The 18,588-nt window shown below is 42.8% G+C and overlaps 1 protein-coding gene across 1 annotated transcript in view; it reads right to left on the bottom strand.

Moving 5' to 3' along the window:
• Positions 1–652: 652 nt before the first annotated feature.
• The window catches only part of LOC113219768 (heat shock factor 2-binding protein-like), a 61,271-nt gene continuing 43,335 nt past the window's right edge, over positions 653–18,588 (bottom strand). The window contains exon 4 of the mRNA XM_026447465.1: positions 653–1,213. Within this exon, the coding sequence (XP_026303250.1) occupies positions 1,005–1,213 (209 nt within the window). The 3' untranslated portion in view covers positions 653–1,004. The remainder of the gene's footprint in view (positions 1,214–18,588) is intronic.

The following is an 18,588-nucleotide window of genomic DNA, read 5'->3' as shown; positions in this document are numbered from 1 at the left end:
CAAGTCTCAGGCATTTCTTTATAGCAGTGTGAAACAGACTAATACAAACGGCAACTCTCACCAATCATGGTATCCATGAGAAATGAAGTGTATTCTCCCTTGTTCTCTGCCAATGGCCTAGAAAACAAGCTGGATGGCAACCAGTAGGTAGATAAAACAGATATGACAGGACCCTGGCATACAGGCACACCCATGCACAAAAATGGAGCTGGAACTATCATTTCATTTACGGAATCTCAACTAACTGCATGTGTTCCAATCTATTATACAAGTTGTTTTTACAGTATCTGTATAAGAAAAATACGACTTCTAAGTTTATAGCCAAAGGACCCGGAACAGTTTAAGGAGAGTTTTTTTTCCACCAACCAAGAATAACATAGTAACATGCAAAGATCAACTTTCTAGTATCAAGTTTAGATTTTAGACAGCAGGGGTTGTAATATAACTCTTCTGACTTTCTTTATTCAAAAATAAAACAGGCACAAAGAATATAGAACTAAAATGTCCAGTGTCATCCGAAATAGCAGGTTCACCAAAAGGTTATAAAAGTAAACTTGCATTTTGGGGTGATTGATTACAATTACTAGAGACAGAATGAAATGCTTTCCAAAGAAATGTATCTCAGGAAAATGCTGACCAATGGGGTAGATGGTTATTTAATTTCCCTGTTTTATAGGTGAACCTATCGGTCATGGTCTTTTGAGCAGCAAGAAACTGCCCTAAGCAAGCCCTCTTCCAGCCAGCACAGACATGGACCACTTTTCTGGAAGGACAGGTTCTTTCATGGCCTCTTCCTTGGCAAGCTTAACCAACCACCTCCAAGTACTCTCACTGCCAAGGCAAGTTATGTGGAATACTTATCAATTCAGGTCCATCTCTAGTCAATCACATTTTGCCAACTCTAACACATGACACGTGGTGACAGTTTTGCAGTATCAAATGAGGGATCTGGGGAGGAGAAGGGACACCGGCATTTTCACCAGAACCCTGGTGGCCGAGCACACCTACACATTATGCTGCAGAGTGCGGAGATCTTCCAGGAGCTCCTGGGCTGCGGTTTGCAGGCGGGGGTTGCGGCTCTTGGACATTGCCAGGATGCGTTGCAGGGGCAGGGAGCTCCGGAACTCAGAGGCCGACTTGGAGAAGACTTCAGGTTCCAGAACCACGGACTGGACAAGCCTCAGTACATGAAGGCACACCTCTGCATCAGGGTCTAGGGGGAAGGTAATGATTCCGGTTAGAATAAAATTTTATTTTTTCTTTTTGTTTTATTTTTTGAGACAGAGTCTCGCTCTGTCACCCAGGCTGCAGTACCAGCATGTGTCAAATACAATCAAACTCGTTCCATGTCAGATGCTTCCTGACCGTGGCAAAGCTCTCAGGGCACACACTGAGCACACACTGAGCATTCTCTCCTCCTATGGGCTCCCTGGCCACCTCCAAAGCACGTATGGATTCCAGAGCATGTCAGCCACATCTTCAGCAATGCCCCAGGCTCCCTGGGCACCTAGGAACATGGAGTCATCCGGCAGCAACACAAGCCTTTTCCTCCAAGCTTCAAAGAACAAGAAGGTAAAAAAAAAAAAAAAAAAACTTCCTTGACCCCAAACTCTCCTCCAGTTCTCCCCAGTTTTTGACTCCCTTCCCAGAAATATTCCAAGAGTAGTCTGTGGTTGCTACCGCCCCACCTCACCTTCACCCTTCAGTCATGCTACCATCTGCTCCCTCCTGAGACAGCTTCTCTCAAGGTCACCAACGTCTTCCATGTTGCCACTGTTCAGCTTTCATCTCACTTGGCTCCTCTGGCCTTTCTTGGCTTCCACAGAACTCATTCTTCGCCATTTCCTCCTTCTACTTCTCCTTTAGATGCTAGCCCAGGGCTCTGTCCTAGGCTTCCTTATCTTCCTACTCTCCTTAGGTGACTTCGTCTACTCCGTGACTTCGAATCCCATATATCTACCAGGGACCCTCAAAACCATTTCCCCAACCCCGGTCTTTCCCTGGAATTCCAGACTTCATATCCACAAAAACCTCCTTGGACAACTCCCCTTGAGAATTTACTGCCAACTCAGGTTTCACAAGGCCAACCCCCAACTCCTGAATCTCTGTGTTCCTTCCTCATCTTCCCCATCTCAGTAAACAACATTACCATTTACCCACCCAAAGATGCAGGTATTGTTATTGATTTGTCTCTTCTCCTCTCACATCACGTCTTATCAACTCTACCTCCCAACACACCCTAAGCCCATAACCACCACCCTAGTCTAAGCTATTCTGCTTCCCCCAGACTACTGTAATAGTCTTCTCGGTGGTTTGCTTATTTAATCTTGCATTCTTGCCCTTCCTACCCCTATCCATCTGCCACGCTGCAGCCAGAATTCAACTGTTTGTCTGTTTGAGACAGAGTCTGGTTCTGTTGCCCAGGCTGGAGTGCAGTGGCACGATCTCAGCTAACTGCAACCTCCACCTCCCAGGTTCAAGTGATTCTCTTGCCTCAGCCTCCCGAGTAGCTGGGACTACAGGCATGTGCCACCACACCCAGCTAATTTTTGTATTTTAAACTTTTTAAACAGAAATCCGAATATATACCTTCCCTGCTCTCCCACAGATCCTCACTGCACTCAGGATGGAGCCCCAAGTCCTCGTCCGGGCTGACGCAGCCCCGCCAGATCCAGCCCTGCTGCTTCCCAGTGCTCCCCTCACATCACTCACCCATCTGCACCAGGCCCCAGGAGCGCCAGGCTGCTCTCCATTTTCTTAACCAGAATGTTCCTGCCCCAATCTTCACATGTCTTGCTCCTTTCAAATCTCACTCAGCGCAGCAATTCCAACTCCCACATGCTGAGGACTAAGCTCTGATTTTTTTAATCTTGCCCAGATTCCTACCTAAGGGGTGTGGGGAGTCATGCCCTACCAACCATGGATTCTCAGCAGATGAGTTTTATTTGACCCTGTATATTGTGACTTACTTTTCAGTCTGACTCTGGCATAACATTATGAGACAAGGACAAAATATTTAACCCCAAAATATATTTCCTTGCCATGCCCAGAAACTGCCCTGCAAAGTCTTTTGTGGGAAAAATCCACATTCTACAGAGAATCCCCTTCCCACTTTGTTTTCCTTCATTTCTTTGCAGATCCAGGAGATAATCAACTAAGAGCCAGGTACCCTTTTAGGTCTGATGAAAAACAATTTACAACCTGCTCTCTCTGAAGTCTGCTACCTAAGGGCTTCCTCTGCACAATAAAACCTGGTCTCCGCAATCCTTTATCTTTAACCTGAACATTCCTTTCTGTTGATCCTAGGTCTTCAGACAACCTCAACCAATTGTCACCCAGAAAATGTTTAACTTTACCTATCGCTTGAAAGCCCCCACTTTGGGTTGTCCACCTTTCTAAACTAAACCAATGTAAGTCTTAAACATATTTGATTGATGTCTCAGGCCTTCCTAAAACACCTAAAACCAAGCTGTTTGTTCTCAGCTTGAGCTGAATGTTCTCAGGACCTCCAGAGGGCTGTGTCACAGGCCATAGTCACTCATAATTAGCTCAGAATAAATCCCTGCAAATATTTTACAGAGTTTGACACTTTTTGTCAACAACGCACAGAGTTTAGAAATCAGCACTTCCATCCTTACACTAAGAAAAGCAGAACAAATAAATCAATGACTTTTCTTGGACCCATCAAAAAATTAAGCCACAGAATTATCATGAAATCATGCCACCATGAAACCCGGAGAGTCACAGCAAGATCTGCTTCCCTGGAGGGAAAGCTGCTGTAGCCATACTGGTGGGAACATTTAAATGACAAATTGTTGGAAGCTGAGGGTAGACAACCATGAGAATCAGGAACTCCTGGGGGTCACAACCTTAAAGGGCCCCCATATTTCTGTGGATTTCGTCTCTAGGAATCCCATGAGGTTCTCAAAGTAAAGTGCCAAGAAAGTTCCCTCATGGCTCTGGCAGGGGGAAAGGCAGAGCAGCCATTACGAATACACCCTGTTTCCAGGGAAAGGCCTCACCAGAGCCTTATCTCACCTAAAGGGGAGGGCTTTTCTCCCACTCCAGGCCTCTCTGCCATCCCTGACTTACCTAAGCAGGGGAGGGGGTTAAGAAACACTTTTGAAGATCAAAGTCCAGAGACAGGCCCACTAAAAGACTGAGATGATAAATACTTCTCCTCCCCACACACACTTTGAATCATACCAACAGAGATGAGAGAGCATAACAACACGTAACAGGGATTTTTAAAACAGGGGATTACAGCTGAGAGAGCTGAAAGACACCAATTCTATCTAAGGAGGAATTTGAGGGAAACCCAAAGGGAACAGGAGAGCATAAACAAGGATGCTAGAAGAGTATAAAACCTCTGTCCCCTACAGTAAACACAGCCCAACTCCTAGTCAGACTACCAAAACACCTCACGCTAAAGGCCTATTTTCCTCAGTTCCCGTTACCCAATAAATCATGTCCAGCTTTCAACCAAAAATTGCAAGGCATTTTAAAAGGAAAGAAAAATCACAGTCTGACGAGACAAGCCAAGCATCCGAACCAGCTGCAGAGATGTCGGATTTTAGAAGTATCAGATAGGGAAGTTAAAATAACTGTGATTAATATGTTAATGGCTCTTAGTTTGCCCAGCCTGCCATAACAAAATACCACAAACTGGGTGGCTTAACAACAGGAATTTATTTTCTCACAGTCTCTAGAGGCTGGAAATCTGAGATCAAGCTCTCAGAAGGCCTGCTTTCCTCTGAGACCTCCCTCCTTGGCTTGCAGATGCCACCCTCTTGCTGCCTCTCCATGTGGCCGTCCCTCTGTGCACACAGGCCCCTGGGGTTTCTCCATGTGTCTTCATCTTCTCTTCTTATAAAGACACCAGTCTGACTGGACTAGGGTCCACCCTAATGGCCCAATTTTACTTTAATGAAAAGGCTCTATCTCTAAATACATTAACAATCTGAGAGACTGAGGGTTAGAACCTCAACATATAAATGGGGGGTGGGGGGAGAATACTATTCAATATATAACAAATTCTAATGGCAAAGTAGAAAATATGCAAGAACAGATGTGTAATATAAACAGAAATGGAAATTCCAAAAAAGAGTAAAATTTCAGCTTACATATTCTCTCCTCAGAGAGGCCGTCTCTTATCACCCACTCACTGTCAAGCCCATTAACCTATTTTAGTTCTCTCAATAATAATTATTCTATGAAATAGGAATAAATGTTCTTCCTTAGGCTGAAAGCTTCATGAAAGCAGAACATTGGCTGTGTTGTTCACCACCTTACAGTAAGGGCTCAGTAAATATGTGCTAAATGAATGGAAAGGATTTATTTTATGTGGCTAAGGCTGTTGGGATACACGGTATACAAATGATAAGGAAATTTCTGGACAAATCAAATCACTAGTCAAGGTGAAGAGACAGCTATGTGAGCCCCCTCAAAGGGTAAAATAAAACAGGCCACTTTAGCCATGAGACAAATGCTGTCAAGGGCACAACCCAAATGGAACAACCTCATGAGGACATCATCCTAAGGAAAACACAGCAGCAGGGTGACAGCCTTTGAGGGGAACACAGATGAAAAGGATGTGAATGGCTGATATGCACCAAAACTCTGCTCATAACATAGGCAGGAGAATAACAGAGCTCAGGTCTAATCATGAAACACCTCATTACTTGAGACTGAGAACATCTACAATAGTCATGGCTGAACTTTGAGTTTAAAGACACATGAGGCAACTTAAATGAAAAAACTGCCCGACACCAGCGGAGATGACACAGATGTTCACATTATCCGACATTATTTATGGTGGTTTTAAATCGGCCGTCATAAAATTTCTTTAGTGAGCAACTATGCTGGAAACCAATGAGAAAAAAACAACATATAAAGAAAACCAAAATGGAAAAACTAAAACGGAAAAAGTAAAATAACTGAAATTAAAATCTTGGTGAAGACCGAATGGAGGGGACAGAGGCAAAAACGAAAAATAAATAAATCAGTAAATGGGAAGATAGGACAATGGAAACTCCCCGATCTGGGTAACATCATCCAGACAGCCGACTAGAAGTGCCAGCACTCACCCCGCACAGAGACCGCCAGAACAATGAACACACAACCACATGTTATGGGTAACGTCACCAGATGGCCAACTAGAAGTGCCAGCACTCACCCCTCACAGAGACCGCCAGAACATGAATACACAGCTACATGTTCAGAGAAACAACTGAGGGAGAGTGCTAACATGCATTGGAGGAGTGATGGAAACCCTGGCGAGCCCAGAAATTCATGATAGTCACAAAAAGAACATAAGGAAATGCCGGGACCCTGCCACCCCATTTCCTAACCAGGATCAGCTAGAAGCCAGGAAAATATCTCCCTTCAGTGAGGAGGTAATCAAGAGGACCCCAGCAGCCCCCACCAACACCGTGGACACCCACCACCCTCACCCTTGGGGTACCCTGCAGTCCTCACAGGCACGAAGCCCAGGGTGGAGTGAGCTGCCTGGAGGTCACACCGCGGTGCTCCCGCCAGAGAAAGAATCGACACTGTGCCTGCCTGCCCCCATGGCCCTCGCGGTGCCCTCCTGGAGCTGGAACTACCATGGAGTGTCTTGTTCCTGTGGGAGCAGCCCCCAGCTCCCCTTCACCCCTGAGGCTAACCCGCTGCCCAACCACCCCACCCCGTGGCCCCACATCCCCCAGCCAAGCTGCAGGCAGCTGTTACACCGTCTCTGTGGGGCCAAGCAAAGGTGCAACCACTCCACTACCCGCTCTCGCCCCCTCAGGCTGGAGCTAAAGCCATAACCTGCCTCCGGGGAAAACAATACCTTGGCTGCTCAGAGCAGTTGTACCTCCTGGAACCCAAGTTGAAGAAGCACTCTGCATCCAGGAAAATGATGCCTGGGCCACCCAGGACAGTCCCGTCCCTCAGGCCCAAGCGGAAGCGACAAACCATCCCAAGGGGAATCCGAGCCCTGGCTGAGCGGAGCAGCTGCACACCCCAGGGCTGAGCTGAGGAGGGGCCCTACATCCCAGAGAAACAGAAGTAGCTGAACCCAGACATCCCACCTTACAGGCCAAACAACTCAATTGCCTGTTTCCCTGGAGCTGAACTAGCCCCCACCCCAGTCTGAGCTGCTGAGACACCTCTCCCCTGCAGAGTGGAATCATGGATACACTGCTTCCCACCCTCCTCAGGGCCCCAATGACAAGTGTGCTCTGTCATTCTGGGGTACGTTCTCCCGCCACACATGGCCTTACAGAGTCTGGAAACTCACAAGCCCCACCATCCCAGGGTCTTGAGTCATCGTTACACAGTGTCACATCCCCTGGGACCTGAGCTGCCACTGAGCCCTGTTGGCTCAGGTTCCAGAACTGCAGCCACACCCTGCTCCCTAGGCCCAAGCCCCTAGAGCACCCCTTCTTCCTCAGAATTCGGCCAGTGCTGTGCCCTGCCCCGCCCCCTGGGGTGGAGTCACAGTTACAATCTGGTCCCCTGGGCCCAAGCTGCTAGAGGGTGCCTCAGAGTCACAGATCCTGGCTCTGAGGGCCACCTCCATCTAACCCTGCCGTAGAAAGCAAACCTGTACCCCAAGACCCACATGCCACAACAGGGGTTGCGACCCAGCCCCGCAACCATTACAAGCACCTACACCTGGAACCCAGCACCAGGGCAGCTGCTTGTAGGCCATGTCAGAGCTGACATCAAAGGGATTCCCCTCAGCTAAGTGTCCCCATTGCAGGCAAAATGAGACTAGGATGACCCCAAAAGTCCTTGATACCAAGGACATTAACAACTTACACTGTCACCACCATTGTAACAAACTTCTATAGCCTGGGCCACTGAGGCCAACACTGTACACAGCTGAAAACGGTTCATGGAGACTATACCACTGCACCTAACCAGAGACAGTCACTACACCCTTCCTAAACAGCACACTAAAACCCAACTGCAGGTAAAAGTCTCTCTCTACAAAAACCATGCTAGAAAATCTGGAAAAGGCAATTCTTCTACCACATGTACAGATATCAATGCAGGGACACAGGAAACATCAAAAAGCAAGGAAATAGGACACCACCAAAGGAACATAATAACTTTCTAGGAATAGAAGACTCCAACAAAGAGAAAATCAGTGAATTGCCAAAAAGAAAAATTCCAAAGGATCTTAAGGAAATTCAATGAGACACAAGAAAATACATATAGACAGTTCAACAAAATCTGGAATTCATGGTCTAAACAAGAAATTCAACAAAAAGAAATCATGAGAAAGTACAAAACAAATCCTGAAGCTGAAGAATTCAATGAATTGCATTTAAAATACAATAGAGAGCTTCAACAGCAGACTTGATCAAGCAGAAGAAACAATCTCTAAATATGAAGACAGGTCACTTAAAACTGCCCAGTCAAGAGGGGAGAAAGAAATAAGAAGGAAAAAGAGAAGAAGGAAGAAAAGTCTACAAGACTTATGGGACACTATTAAGCAAATGAATTTCATATAATGAGAATTATAGAAGGAGAAGACGGATAAGTGAAGAGGTATAGAAATCCTACTTAAATAATAGCGAAAAACTTCAAAAGTCTGGGAAGACATATGGAAATCCAAGTCCAGGAACTTTAAAGGTCCCCAAATAGATTCAACCAAAAAAAATTATTCCCCAGGCACACTGTAGTCAAATTGTCAAAAATCAAACACAAAGATAAAATTATAAAAGCAGCAAGATAAAAGCATCAAGTCACATAAAAAGGAATCTTCATTATACTAGCAGAAAATTCTCCACAAAAACCTGACAGACCAGAAGAAAAGGGGATGTAATATTCAAAGTGATGGCAGAATAAAATTGGCAGGCAAGATTATTATACTATCCTTCAGAAAGCTATCCTTCAGAAATGAGGGAGACATAAAGTCTTTCCCAGACAAGCAAAAACTTAAAGGAATTCATCACTACTAGACTGGCCTTACAAGAAATGCTCAAGGAAATCCTACATCTGGAAGTGAAAAGATGATAAACACTCTCTTAAAAACTCACAAAAGTATAAAACATACTGGTACAGCAGATACACAAGGGAGAAAGAGAAAAGAATCAAGACTTATCACTAAAAAAACACACTAAACCTCAATGATAAAAAACAAGATAGGAAGAAGGAAACAAAGACTATACAAAACAACTGCAAAACAACAAAATGACAGGAGTAAGTCCTTACCTATCACTAATAAAATTAAATGTAAACAGATTAGATTGCTGAATTAATTTAAAAAAATACTAACTCTCTAGTAACAGACCCCAATGAAAAGGAAACTACGTATTTCCTACATGTAACTCATGTCACTTGTAAAGACACATATATAGACTGAAAGCAAAGGGATAAAGAAAAGATATTCCACACGAATGAACACCAAAAGCAAGCAGGGGTAGCTTTATTTGTATCAGTTAAAATAGACTTTATGTCAAAAACTATAAAAAGAGACAAAGAAGGTCATTATATAATGTTAAAAAATCAATTCAGCAAGAGGATATAACAATTCTGAACATATATGCACCCAACACCAGAGCACCAGATAGAGCACGTACTATTAGATCTAAAGGGAAAGCCAGAAGCCAGTGCAATAACAGTTGAAGACTTCAACACCCCACTCTTGGCATTGGATCACCCAGACAAAAAGTTAACAAAGAAACATTGGATTGAAACTGCACATTAGACCAAATAAGCCTAGCAGATGTTACAGAACTATTTCATCCAACAGTTACAGAATACACATTCTTCTCATTAGCACATAGAACATTCTCCAGGATAGACCATATGTTAGGACACAAAACAAGCAACAACAAATTTTTGAAAATCAAAATCATATCAAGTCTATTCTCAGACCACAGTGGAATATAACTAGAAATCAATAATAAGAGGAACTTTGGAAATTACAAATGCATAAAAATTAAACAATATGCTCCTGACTGACCACTGAGTCAAGAAAGAAATTAAGGAGGAAATTTTAAAAAGTCTTGAAAACAAATGAAAATTGAAACACGTACCAAAAGCTATGGAATACAGCAAAAGCAATGCTAAGATGGAAGTTTATAATAACAAATGCCTACATCAGAAAAAGTAGAATGATTTCAAATAAATAATCTAGCAGTGCACCTAGAGGTACTAGAAAAACAAAAACCAACCAAACCCAAAATTAGCAGAAACAAATAATAAAGATCAGAGCAAAAAAAGAAAAAGAAAAACCCACAAAGGATCAACGAAACAAAAAAGTTTTTCTTTTGACAAGATAAACTTGATAAAGCACTTCCTAGACTAACCAAGAAAGAGAAGACACAAACAAACAAAATCAGAAATTAAAAAGGACACATTACAACTGATACCATGGAAATACAAAAGATCACCAGAGTCTATTATGAACAACTATACACTAACAACCTAGAAAACCTAGAGGAGACGGGCGCGGTGGCTCACGCCTGTAATCCCAGCACTTTGGGAGGCCGAGGCGGGCGGATCACAAGGTCAGGAGATCAAGACCACGGTGAAACCCCGTCTCTACTAAAAATACAAAAAAAAAAGCCGGGCGCCGTGGCGGGCGCCTGTAGTCCCAGCTACTCGGGAGGCCGAGGCAGGAGAATGGTGGGAACCCAGGAGGCGGAGCTTGCAGTGAGCCGAGACGGTGCCACTGCACTCCAGCCTGGTGGACAGAGCGAGACTCCGTCTCAAAAGAAAAAAAAGAAAACCTAGAGGAAATGGATAAATTCCTAAGCACATACAATCTACTAGATTGAATCAGGAAGAAATAGAATACCTGAACAGATCAACAACAAGAAATGAAATTGAATCAGTAATAAAAAGTCTCCCAATGGAGTCCAAGACTGGATAGCTTCACTACTAAATTCTACCAAACTTTTAAAGAACTAACACCAATTCTCCTAAAACTATTCCAAAAAAATGAAGAGAAAGGGATTCTCCCTAACTCACTCAATGAGGTCAGCATTATCCTGACAGTAAAGCCAGACACGGATGCAACAAAAAAAGAAAATTATATGCTAGGCCAGGCGCAGTGGCTCACGCCTGTAATCCCAACACTTTGGGAGGCCGAGGCGGGTGGATCATGAGGTCAGGAATTCAATACCGGCCTGGCCAATATGGTGAAACCCCATCTCTACTAAAAATACAAAAATTAGCTGGGCGTGGTGGCACACGTCTGTAATCGCAGCTACTTGGAAGGCTGAGGCAGGAGAACTGCTTGAACCTGGAAGGCGGAGGTTGCAGTGAGCCAAGATCGCACCACTACACTCCAGCCTGGGTGACAGAGCAAAACTCCATCAACAACAAGGAAAGGAAAGGGAAGGGGAAGGGGAAGGGGAAGGGGAAGAGGAAAAGGAAAGGAAAAGAAAACTTATAGGCTAACATTCCTAATGAATATAGACTTACAAATTCTCAACAAAATACTAGCAAACTGAATCCAACTGCCCATCAGAAAAATAACACATCATTATCAAATGGAACTTATCCCAGGGATTCAAAGATGGCTCAACATATGCAAATCAATAAACATGACACATTACATCAACAGAACAAAGGACAAAACCATATGATCATTCAACAGATGCTGAAAAAGCATTTGGTAAAATTCAACATCCTTTTATGATAAAAACCTTAAAAAAAACTAAGGATAGAAGGAATATACCTCAACAAAATAAAGGCCACATATGACAAATCCACAGCTAACATCATACTAAGTGAGAAATGCTGAAATCCCTTCACCCAAGAACTGCAACAAGACAAGATGCCCACTTTCACCACTCCTATCCAACACGGTACTGGAAGTCCTAGGCAGAGCAATAGACAAGATAAACAAGTAAAAGGCAGCAAAATTGGAAAAGAAGTCAAACTGTCCTTCTTTGCTAAAGATATGATCTTCTACCTAGAAAAATCTGAAGAGTTCACCAAAAAACTGTTAGAACTCATAAATCCCGTGAAGCTGCAGGATACAAAAATCAGTATACAAAAATCAGCAGTGTTTCTATACACCAATAATGAACAAACTGAGAAAGAAATAAAGAATGAAATCGCATTTACAACAGCTACCAACAAATTAAAATACCTAGGAATACATTTATCCTAGGAGGTGAAAGATCTCTACAAGGAAAATGACAAAACACTGACGAAAGAAATTGAATAGGACACAAACAAAAAGACATCCCATGTTCAAAGACTGGAAGAATTAATAGCATCAAAATAATCATACTGCCCAAACCCATCTACAGATTCAATGTAATCTCTACCAAAATACCAATGTCATTTTTCACGAAAATTGAAACAAAAAATCTAAAATTTGCATGGAACCAAAAGAATCCAAATAGCCAATGCAATTGTGAGGAAAAAAAAAAAAAAAAGATAAAAGCAGGAGGCATCGTATTACCTGACTTCAAAACAGATTACAAAGCTTTAGTAACCAAAATAGCATTGTACTGGTATGAAAACAGACACACACACCAATGGAACAGAATCCAGAATCCAGAAATAAATCTGACTATTTACAACAAAGATGCCAAGAATATACCTTGGGGAAAGGACAGTCTCTTTGATAAATGGTGCTGGGAAAATTGGATATCTATATGCAGAAGAATGAAACTCGATCCCTATCTCTCACCAAATATTTAAAAAGCAACTCAAGATGGATTAAAGCTTAAATGTTAGAGACCCAAAACTAAAAACTACTAGAAGAAAATATAGGGAATACACTTCAGGACATTTGGTATAGGCAAATATTTTATGGCTAAGACCTCGAAAAAACGGACAACAAACAAAAATAGATAAATGGGACGATACTGAACTAAAAATCTTCTGCACAGCAAAAGAAACAACAGAATGAAGAGACAATGTGCTGAATGGGAGAAACTATTTTCAAACTATTCCTCTGAAAGGGGATCTATTTAAAAGGAACTCAACTCAAATAAAAGAACAAACAATCCCATTAAAAAGTGAGCAAACGATTTGAACAGTTACTCCTCAAAATAAGCCATACAAATGGCCAATAAGTATATTAAAAATGCTCAATATCACTAATCATCAGGGAAATGCAAACCAAAATCACAATGAGATATCATCTTACCCCAGCTAGAATGGCTATCACTAAAAAGACAAAAAATAAATGCTGGTGAGGATGTGGAGAAAAGGGAACTTTTACACATTGTTGATAGGCATGTAAATCAGTATAGCTACTATGGAAAACAGTATGGAGATTTCTCAAAAAACCGGAAATAGAACTACCATGTGATCCAGCAATTCCACTTCTGGATATTTATCCAAAGGAAAAGTAATCAATATGTCAAAGGGATACCCCCAAGTTTATTGCAGCACTGTTCATAACAGCCAAGAGTGTCAACCTAAAAGTGTCTGTCAACAGGTGAATGGATAAAGAAAACGTGGTATATATACACAGTGGGATACTGTTCAGGCTTAGAAAAGAATAAAGTCATGTCATTTACAGCAACATGGATAAAACTGCAGGTCATTAAGCGAAATAAGCCAGGCACAGAAAGACAAATTTTGCATGTTCTCACTCATATGTGGAAACTAAAAAGGGATCTCATGAAGGTAGAGTGATTGACAGCAGAGGCTGGGAAGGGTCTGTGGGTTGAAGGGGGGATGAGAGACGTTGGTCAACACAAACACAGTTAGATAGAAGGTGTAAGTACTGATGTTTGAGAGCAGAGTAGAGTGCTGATAGTTAACAACAATCTATACTGTATTTCAAAGCAGCCAGAAGAATGTGAAATGTTCTCATTACATAGAAATGATAAATACTCAAGGTGATGGATACTCCAAATACCCTGACTTGATCAGCTTGATCAGTATATAATCTATGTGTGCAATAAAATATCACATATCACCCCATAAATATGTAAAATATTATATATTTTAAAACTCTGAGAACAGAATGAAGGGAAGGATAAAGGAAGAGAAGGATGATAGAAGGGGAGGACAGAGAGAAGAAAGGAGAAAGAAAAAGAAAGATTTGCCAAAGTCCTTCCCATATCTCCTGGTCAAGTGCACTCGTATTCCCAGACCCATGAACTCAGCAACAGGGTTCAGCAACCCCTGCCCACCCATCCTAGCCCTTACTGACATGTCTACCCCGATTCCTGGCTCTATCAGGATCCTCACTGCCTGGGCTCACATCCTGCTCTGTCACTTGCTCCCTGGGTGAATCAGCACTGACCTGGCAGGGCTGGCGAGTTAATGCGTGGAAAGTGCTCACAATAGGGTTCAGCACAGAGGAAGCACTGAGAACTGCTCATGATCACAACTATCATCTCATCAAGTACTCTGTACTGTCTGAATCTAGTTCATTTAAGTCTTGCCTTCTCGGCAAATTTCAAGTTCTGTCACACAGTATGCAAGGCAGTAACCCTCACAGATCCAAACCAGTGCTGTGTACACTCCCGGCTGACATTGCACCTGAACACATACCACTGTGGTGAGCAAGGTTGGCTGGATCCATTGAGATGTGCCTGCAACACAGTGAGGCCTGATGCATGTGGAGTGCGTGGAGTTTCCCAGTCAAGTAGGAATTGCTGTCCATACTCTGCATCAGGGACTACTGTTCATGGGGTGTGCCAGCCCCGGCTGTCTATCAATGCCGTGCTCCCACACTGTCTAGCAGACTAAGATCTAATATCAGGTAAATTCTAAAAATAAACAATGCCAAACATGTATCTGAAATACGCTACATGTCATCTGCCATAGCACACTCAGTCAAACAATAAAATCTACTTGGTTTCCCTCTGCTCCTTGCAGATTCTTTTCCTTTAAGCTAAAGAAATAGGTGCCTTGAGCATCAAACTATAATTTTAAAATATCCTGAAAGCCACCAATGTTCTCATCTACAATCTAAGAAGTATTCATTCAAATCACACCTTGTACGCTGCTATTTGTTCCAAGTGACCAGTGAGCATTTTACAAAATCTCTTAGTTCTGTCAAGTTATTCATAAATCTTTTTGGCCTTTCACAGTGTTGTTTCTTCTGATGGCAGCTGCCCTTGCCCTACACCGACATCTGATCATTACTCTCAGATGATTACCGTACCCAACAGCTCTTACACATAAATATCAATGTGTGTTACTCTGGAAACAACATGAAGAACATCTCTACAATTACTTCTCTGCGGTAAAGAAGAAAAAATTCAATGGGTCAAGAAAAAAAATCCCATTGGATTTTTTAAAACTACTTTTATAAACCAACTGTATTAGTCCATTTTCACGTTCCTGATAAAGACGTACCGAAGACTGGGAAGAAAAAGAGGTTTAATGGACTTACAGTTTCACACGGCTAGGGAGGACTCACAACCATGGTGGAAGGTAAGGAGGAACAAGTCACACCTCACATGGATGGCAGCAGGCAAAGAGAGAGCTTGTGCAGGGAAATTCCCATTTTTTAAACCATCAGATCTTGTGAGACTTATTCACTATCATGAGAACAGTACAGGAAAGACTCGCCCCATGATTCAATTATCTCCCACCAGCTCCCTCCCACAACACATGGGAATTATGGGAACTACAAGACGAGATTTGAGTGGGGACACAGAGTCAATCCATGTCATTCTGCCCCTTGTCCCTCCCAAATCTCATGTCTTCACATTTCAAAACCAATCATGCCTTCCCAACAGTCCCTTAAAGTCTTAACTCATTTCAGCATTAACTCAAAAGTCACAGTCCAAAGTCTCATCTGCAACAAGGCAAGTGCCTTCTGCCTACAAGCCTGTAAAATCAAAAGTAAGGTAGTTACTTCCTAGATACAATGGGCGTACAGGAATTGGGTAAATATAGCCATTCTGAATGGGAGAAATTGGCCAAAACAGAGGGGCTACAGGCCCCATGCAAGTCCAAAATCCAGCAGGGCAGTCAAATCTTAAAGTTCCAAAATGATCTCCTTTGATTCCGTGTCTCACATCTGGCCTTGGGTAGCTCCACCCCTGTGGCTTTGTGAGGTATAGCCCCTCTCCTGGCTGCTTTCATGGGCTGGTGTGGAGGGTCTGCAGCTTTTCCAGGTGCATGGTGCAAGCTGTTGGTGGATCAACCATTCTGGGGTCTGGAGGATGGTGGCACTCTTCTCACAGTTCCCCTACATGGTGCCCCAGTAGGGACTCTGTGTGAGGGATCTGACCCCACATTTCCTTTCTGCACTGCCCTAGCAGAGGTTCTCCATGAGAGCCCCATCCCTGCAGTAAACTTCTGCCTGGACAACCTGGCATTTCTACACATCCTCTAAAATCTAGGCAGAGGTTCCCAAAACCCAATTGCTGACTTCTGTGCACTGACAGGCTCAAAACCACATGGAAGCACCCAAGGCTTGAGGCTTGCACCTTCTGAAGCCATGGCCCAAGCTCTGTATTGGCCCCTTTCAGCCATGGTTGGAGTGACTGTGACACAGAGCACTGAGTCCCTAGGCTGCACAAAGCACAGGGACCCTGGGCCTGGCCCATGAAACCACTTTTTCCTCCTAGGCCTCTAGGCCTATGATGGGAGGGGCTGCTGCAGAAGTCTCTGACATGCCTGGAGACATTTTCTCTACTGTCTTAGGGCTTAACATTCAGCTCTTTGTTACTTACGCAAATTCCTGTAGCCGGTCTGAATTTCTCCTCAGAAAATAGGATTTTCTTTTCTATCGCATTGTCAGGCTGCAAATTTTCCAAACTTTTATGCTCTGCTTCCCTTATAAAACTGAATGCCTTTAACAGCACCCAAGTTACCTCTTGAATGCTTTGTTGCTTAGAAATTTCTTCCACCAGATACCCTAAATCATCTCTTTCAAGTTCAAAGTTCCACAGACCTCTAAAACAGGGGCAAAATGCCACCAGTCTCTTTGCTAAAACATAACAAGAGTCACCTTTGCTCCAGTTCCCAATAAGTACCTCATCTCCATCTGAGACCACCTCAGCCTGGACTTTACTGTCCATATGGTTATCAGCATTTTCATCAGAGCCATTCACCAAGTCTCTAGGAAGTTCCAAATTTTCCCTCATTTTCCGAGCCCTCCAAACTGTTCCAACATCTGCTTGTAACCCAGTTCCAAAGTCATTTTCACATTTTTGGGTATCTTTTCAGCAGTACCCCACACCTGGTACCAACTTACTGTATTAGTCCATTTTCACACTGCTGAAAAACAGGTTTAAGGGACTTAAAGTTCTGCATGGCTGGGAAGGCCTCACAATCACGGCAGGAAGTAAGGAGGAGCAAGTCACATCTTACACGGATGGTGGCAGGCAAAGAGAGAGCTTGTGCAGGGAAACTCCCATCAGACCTCGTGAGACTTATTCACTATCAGGAGAACAGCAAGGGAAAGACCTGCCCCCATGATTCAATAATCTTCCACCAGTTTCCTCCCACAACACATGAGAATTATGGGAGCTACAAGATGAGATTTGGGTGGGGACACAGAGCCAAACCATATCACCAACCAAAACTAATTATTTGATTCTCTAACCAAAAAAGAGTTATTGAGCTTTAAACATTAAAACCAGTAAGATTCACATTTAATATTGCCATAGGAACTTTTGTATTAAAGTAGCAATTTGAGTAGATTTAGTGCTATCATGTAAGAATAATACTTTCATAGATGATGTTTACTTCTGCCCTTTTTATGAGTGACCCTCACCCAAGTGCAGTGGTCTTGCTGCTGCCATCCGCAATGAGGGGAACGAGTTGCGGACAGTTCAACACCTTACCCTGTCTTATCTAAAAGAGCTGACAAACAGTGAAACTAACACAAAAAGGCAACATGCCTGTGGAAATCGACAATAATGCTTGACACACAAGCATGGGAAATGGGAGAGCAGGTGTGCTTTCAGCCTGTTCTTGGAGAACATTTAAACTATAAAAAGGGCGCTTGATAAAACAGATCAATTTCAAGGCAAATTAACAAAAGTACTAACCACAAGATCCTGTTAAGGGTGGGGAACACCACATACCAGGGCCTGTTGTGGGGTGGGGGGAGGGGGGAGGGATACAATTAGGATATATACCTAATGTAAATGACGAGTTAATGGGTACAGCAACCAACATGGCACATGTATACATATGTAAAAACTTGCACGTTGTGCACATGTACCCTAGAACTTAAAGTATAATTTAAAAAGATGTTAAATTACAATTAGAACATAATTTGATTTTTAAAGTCATATATATTAAAATATGCTTACGCAAAACAAAAGAATCCCTTCCCTGGAGAAAAATTATCTAGCTAATTCTTAAAAAAGAATTTAGAGATTACAAAAAGATTTCCAGCCAACCTTCTCAGAAAAAAAAAAAAAAAAAAAAGAAAGAATAGGTAGTTGCCATTGTATGGAACTAAGAAGGATGAAGAGAATAAGTAATAATAAACTGAAAAGTCCTCCACAGAAGAAAATTTCTCTCTACCAAAATCAAATATTCATCAAGAATCTGCTAAACAAAATAAAACCATCCAGAAGAAAACCGGCCTCTCCCTCGATAATTCAATATGGCAGAAGAGAGTGTAGGCTAGCAGCTATTCCTCCCTTGCTGTGAAAACTGCCTCTTCCTTCCACAGAGTCCTGCCTGATGACCAAC

The sequence above is a fragment of the Piliocolobus tephrosceles genome, chromosome 19 (genome assembly GCF_002776525.5).
Source record: "Piliocolobus tephrosceles isolate RC106 chromosome 19, ASM277652v3, whole genome shotgun sequence".
Taxonomy (NCBI): Eukaryota; Metazoa; Chordata; class Mammalia; order Primates; family Cercopithecidae; genus Piliocolobus; species Piliocolobus tephrosceles.
The sequence above is the reverse complement of the archived record's forward strand: the minus strand, read 5'-3'. Positions and strand labels throughout refer to the sequence as shown.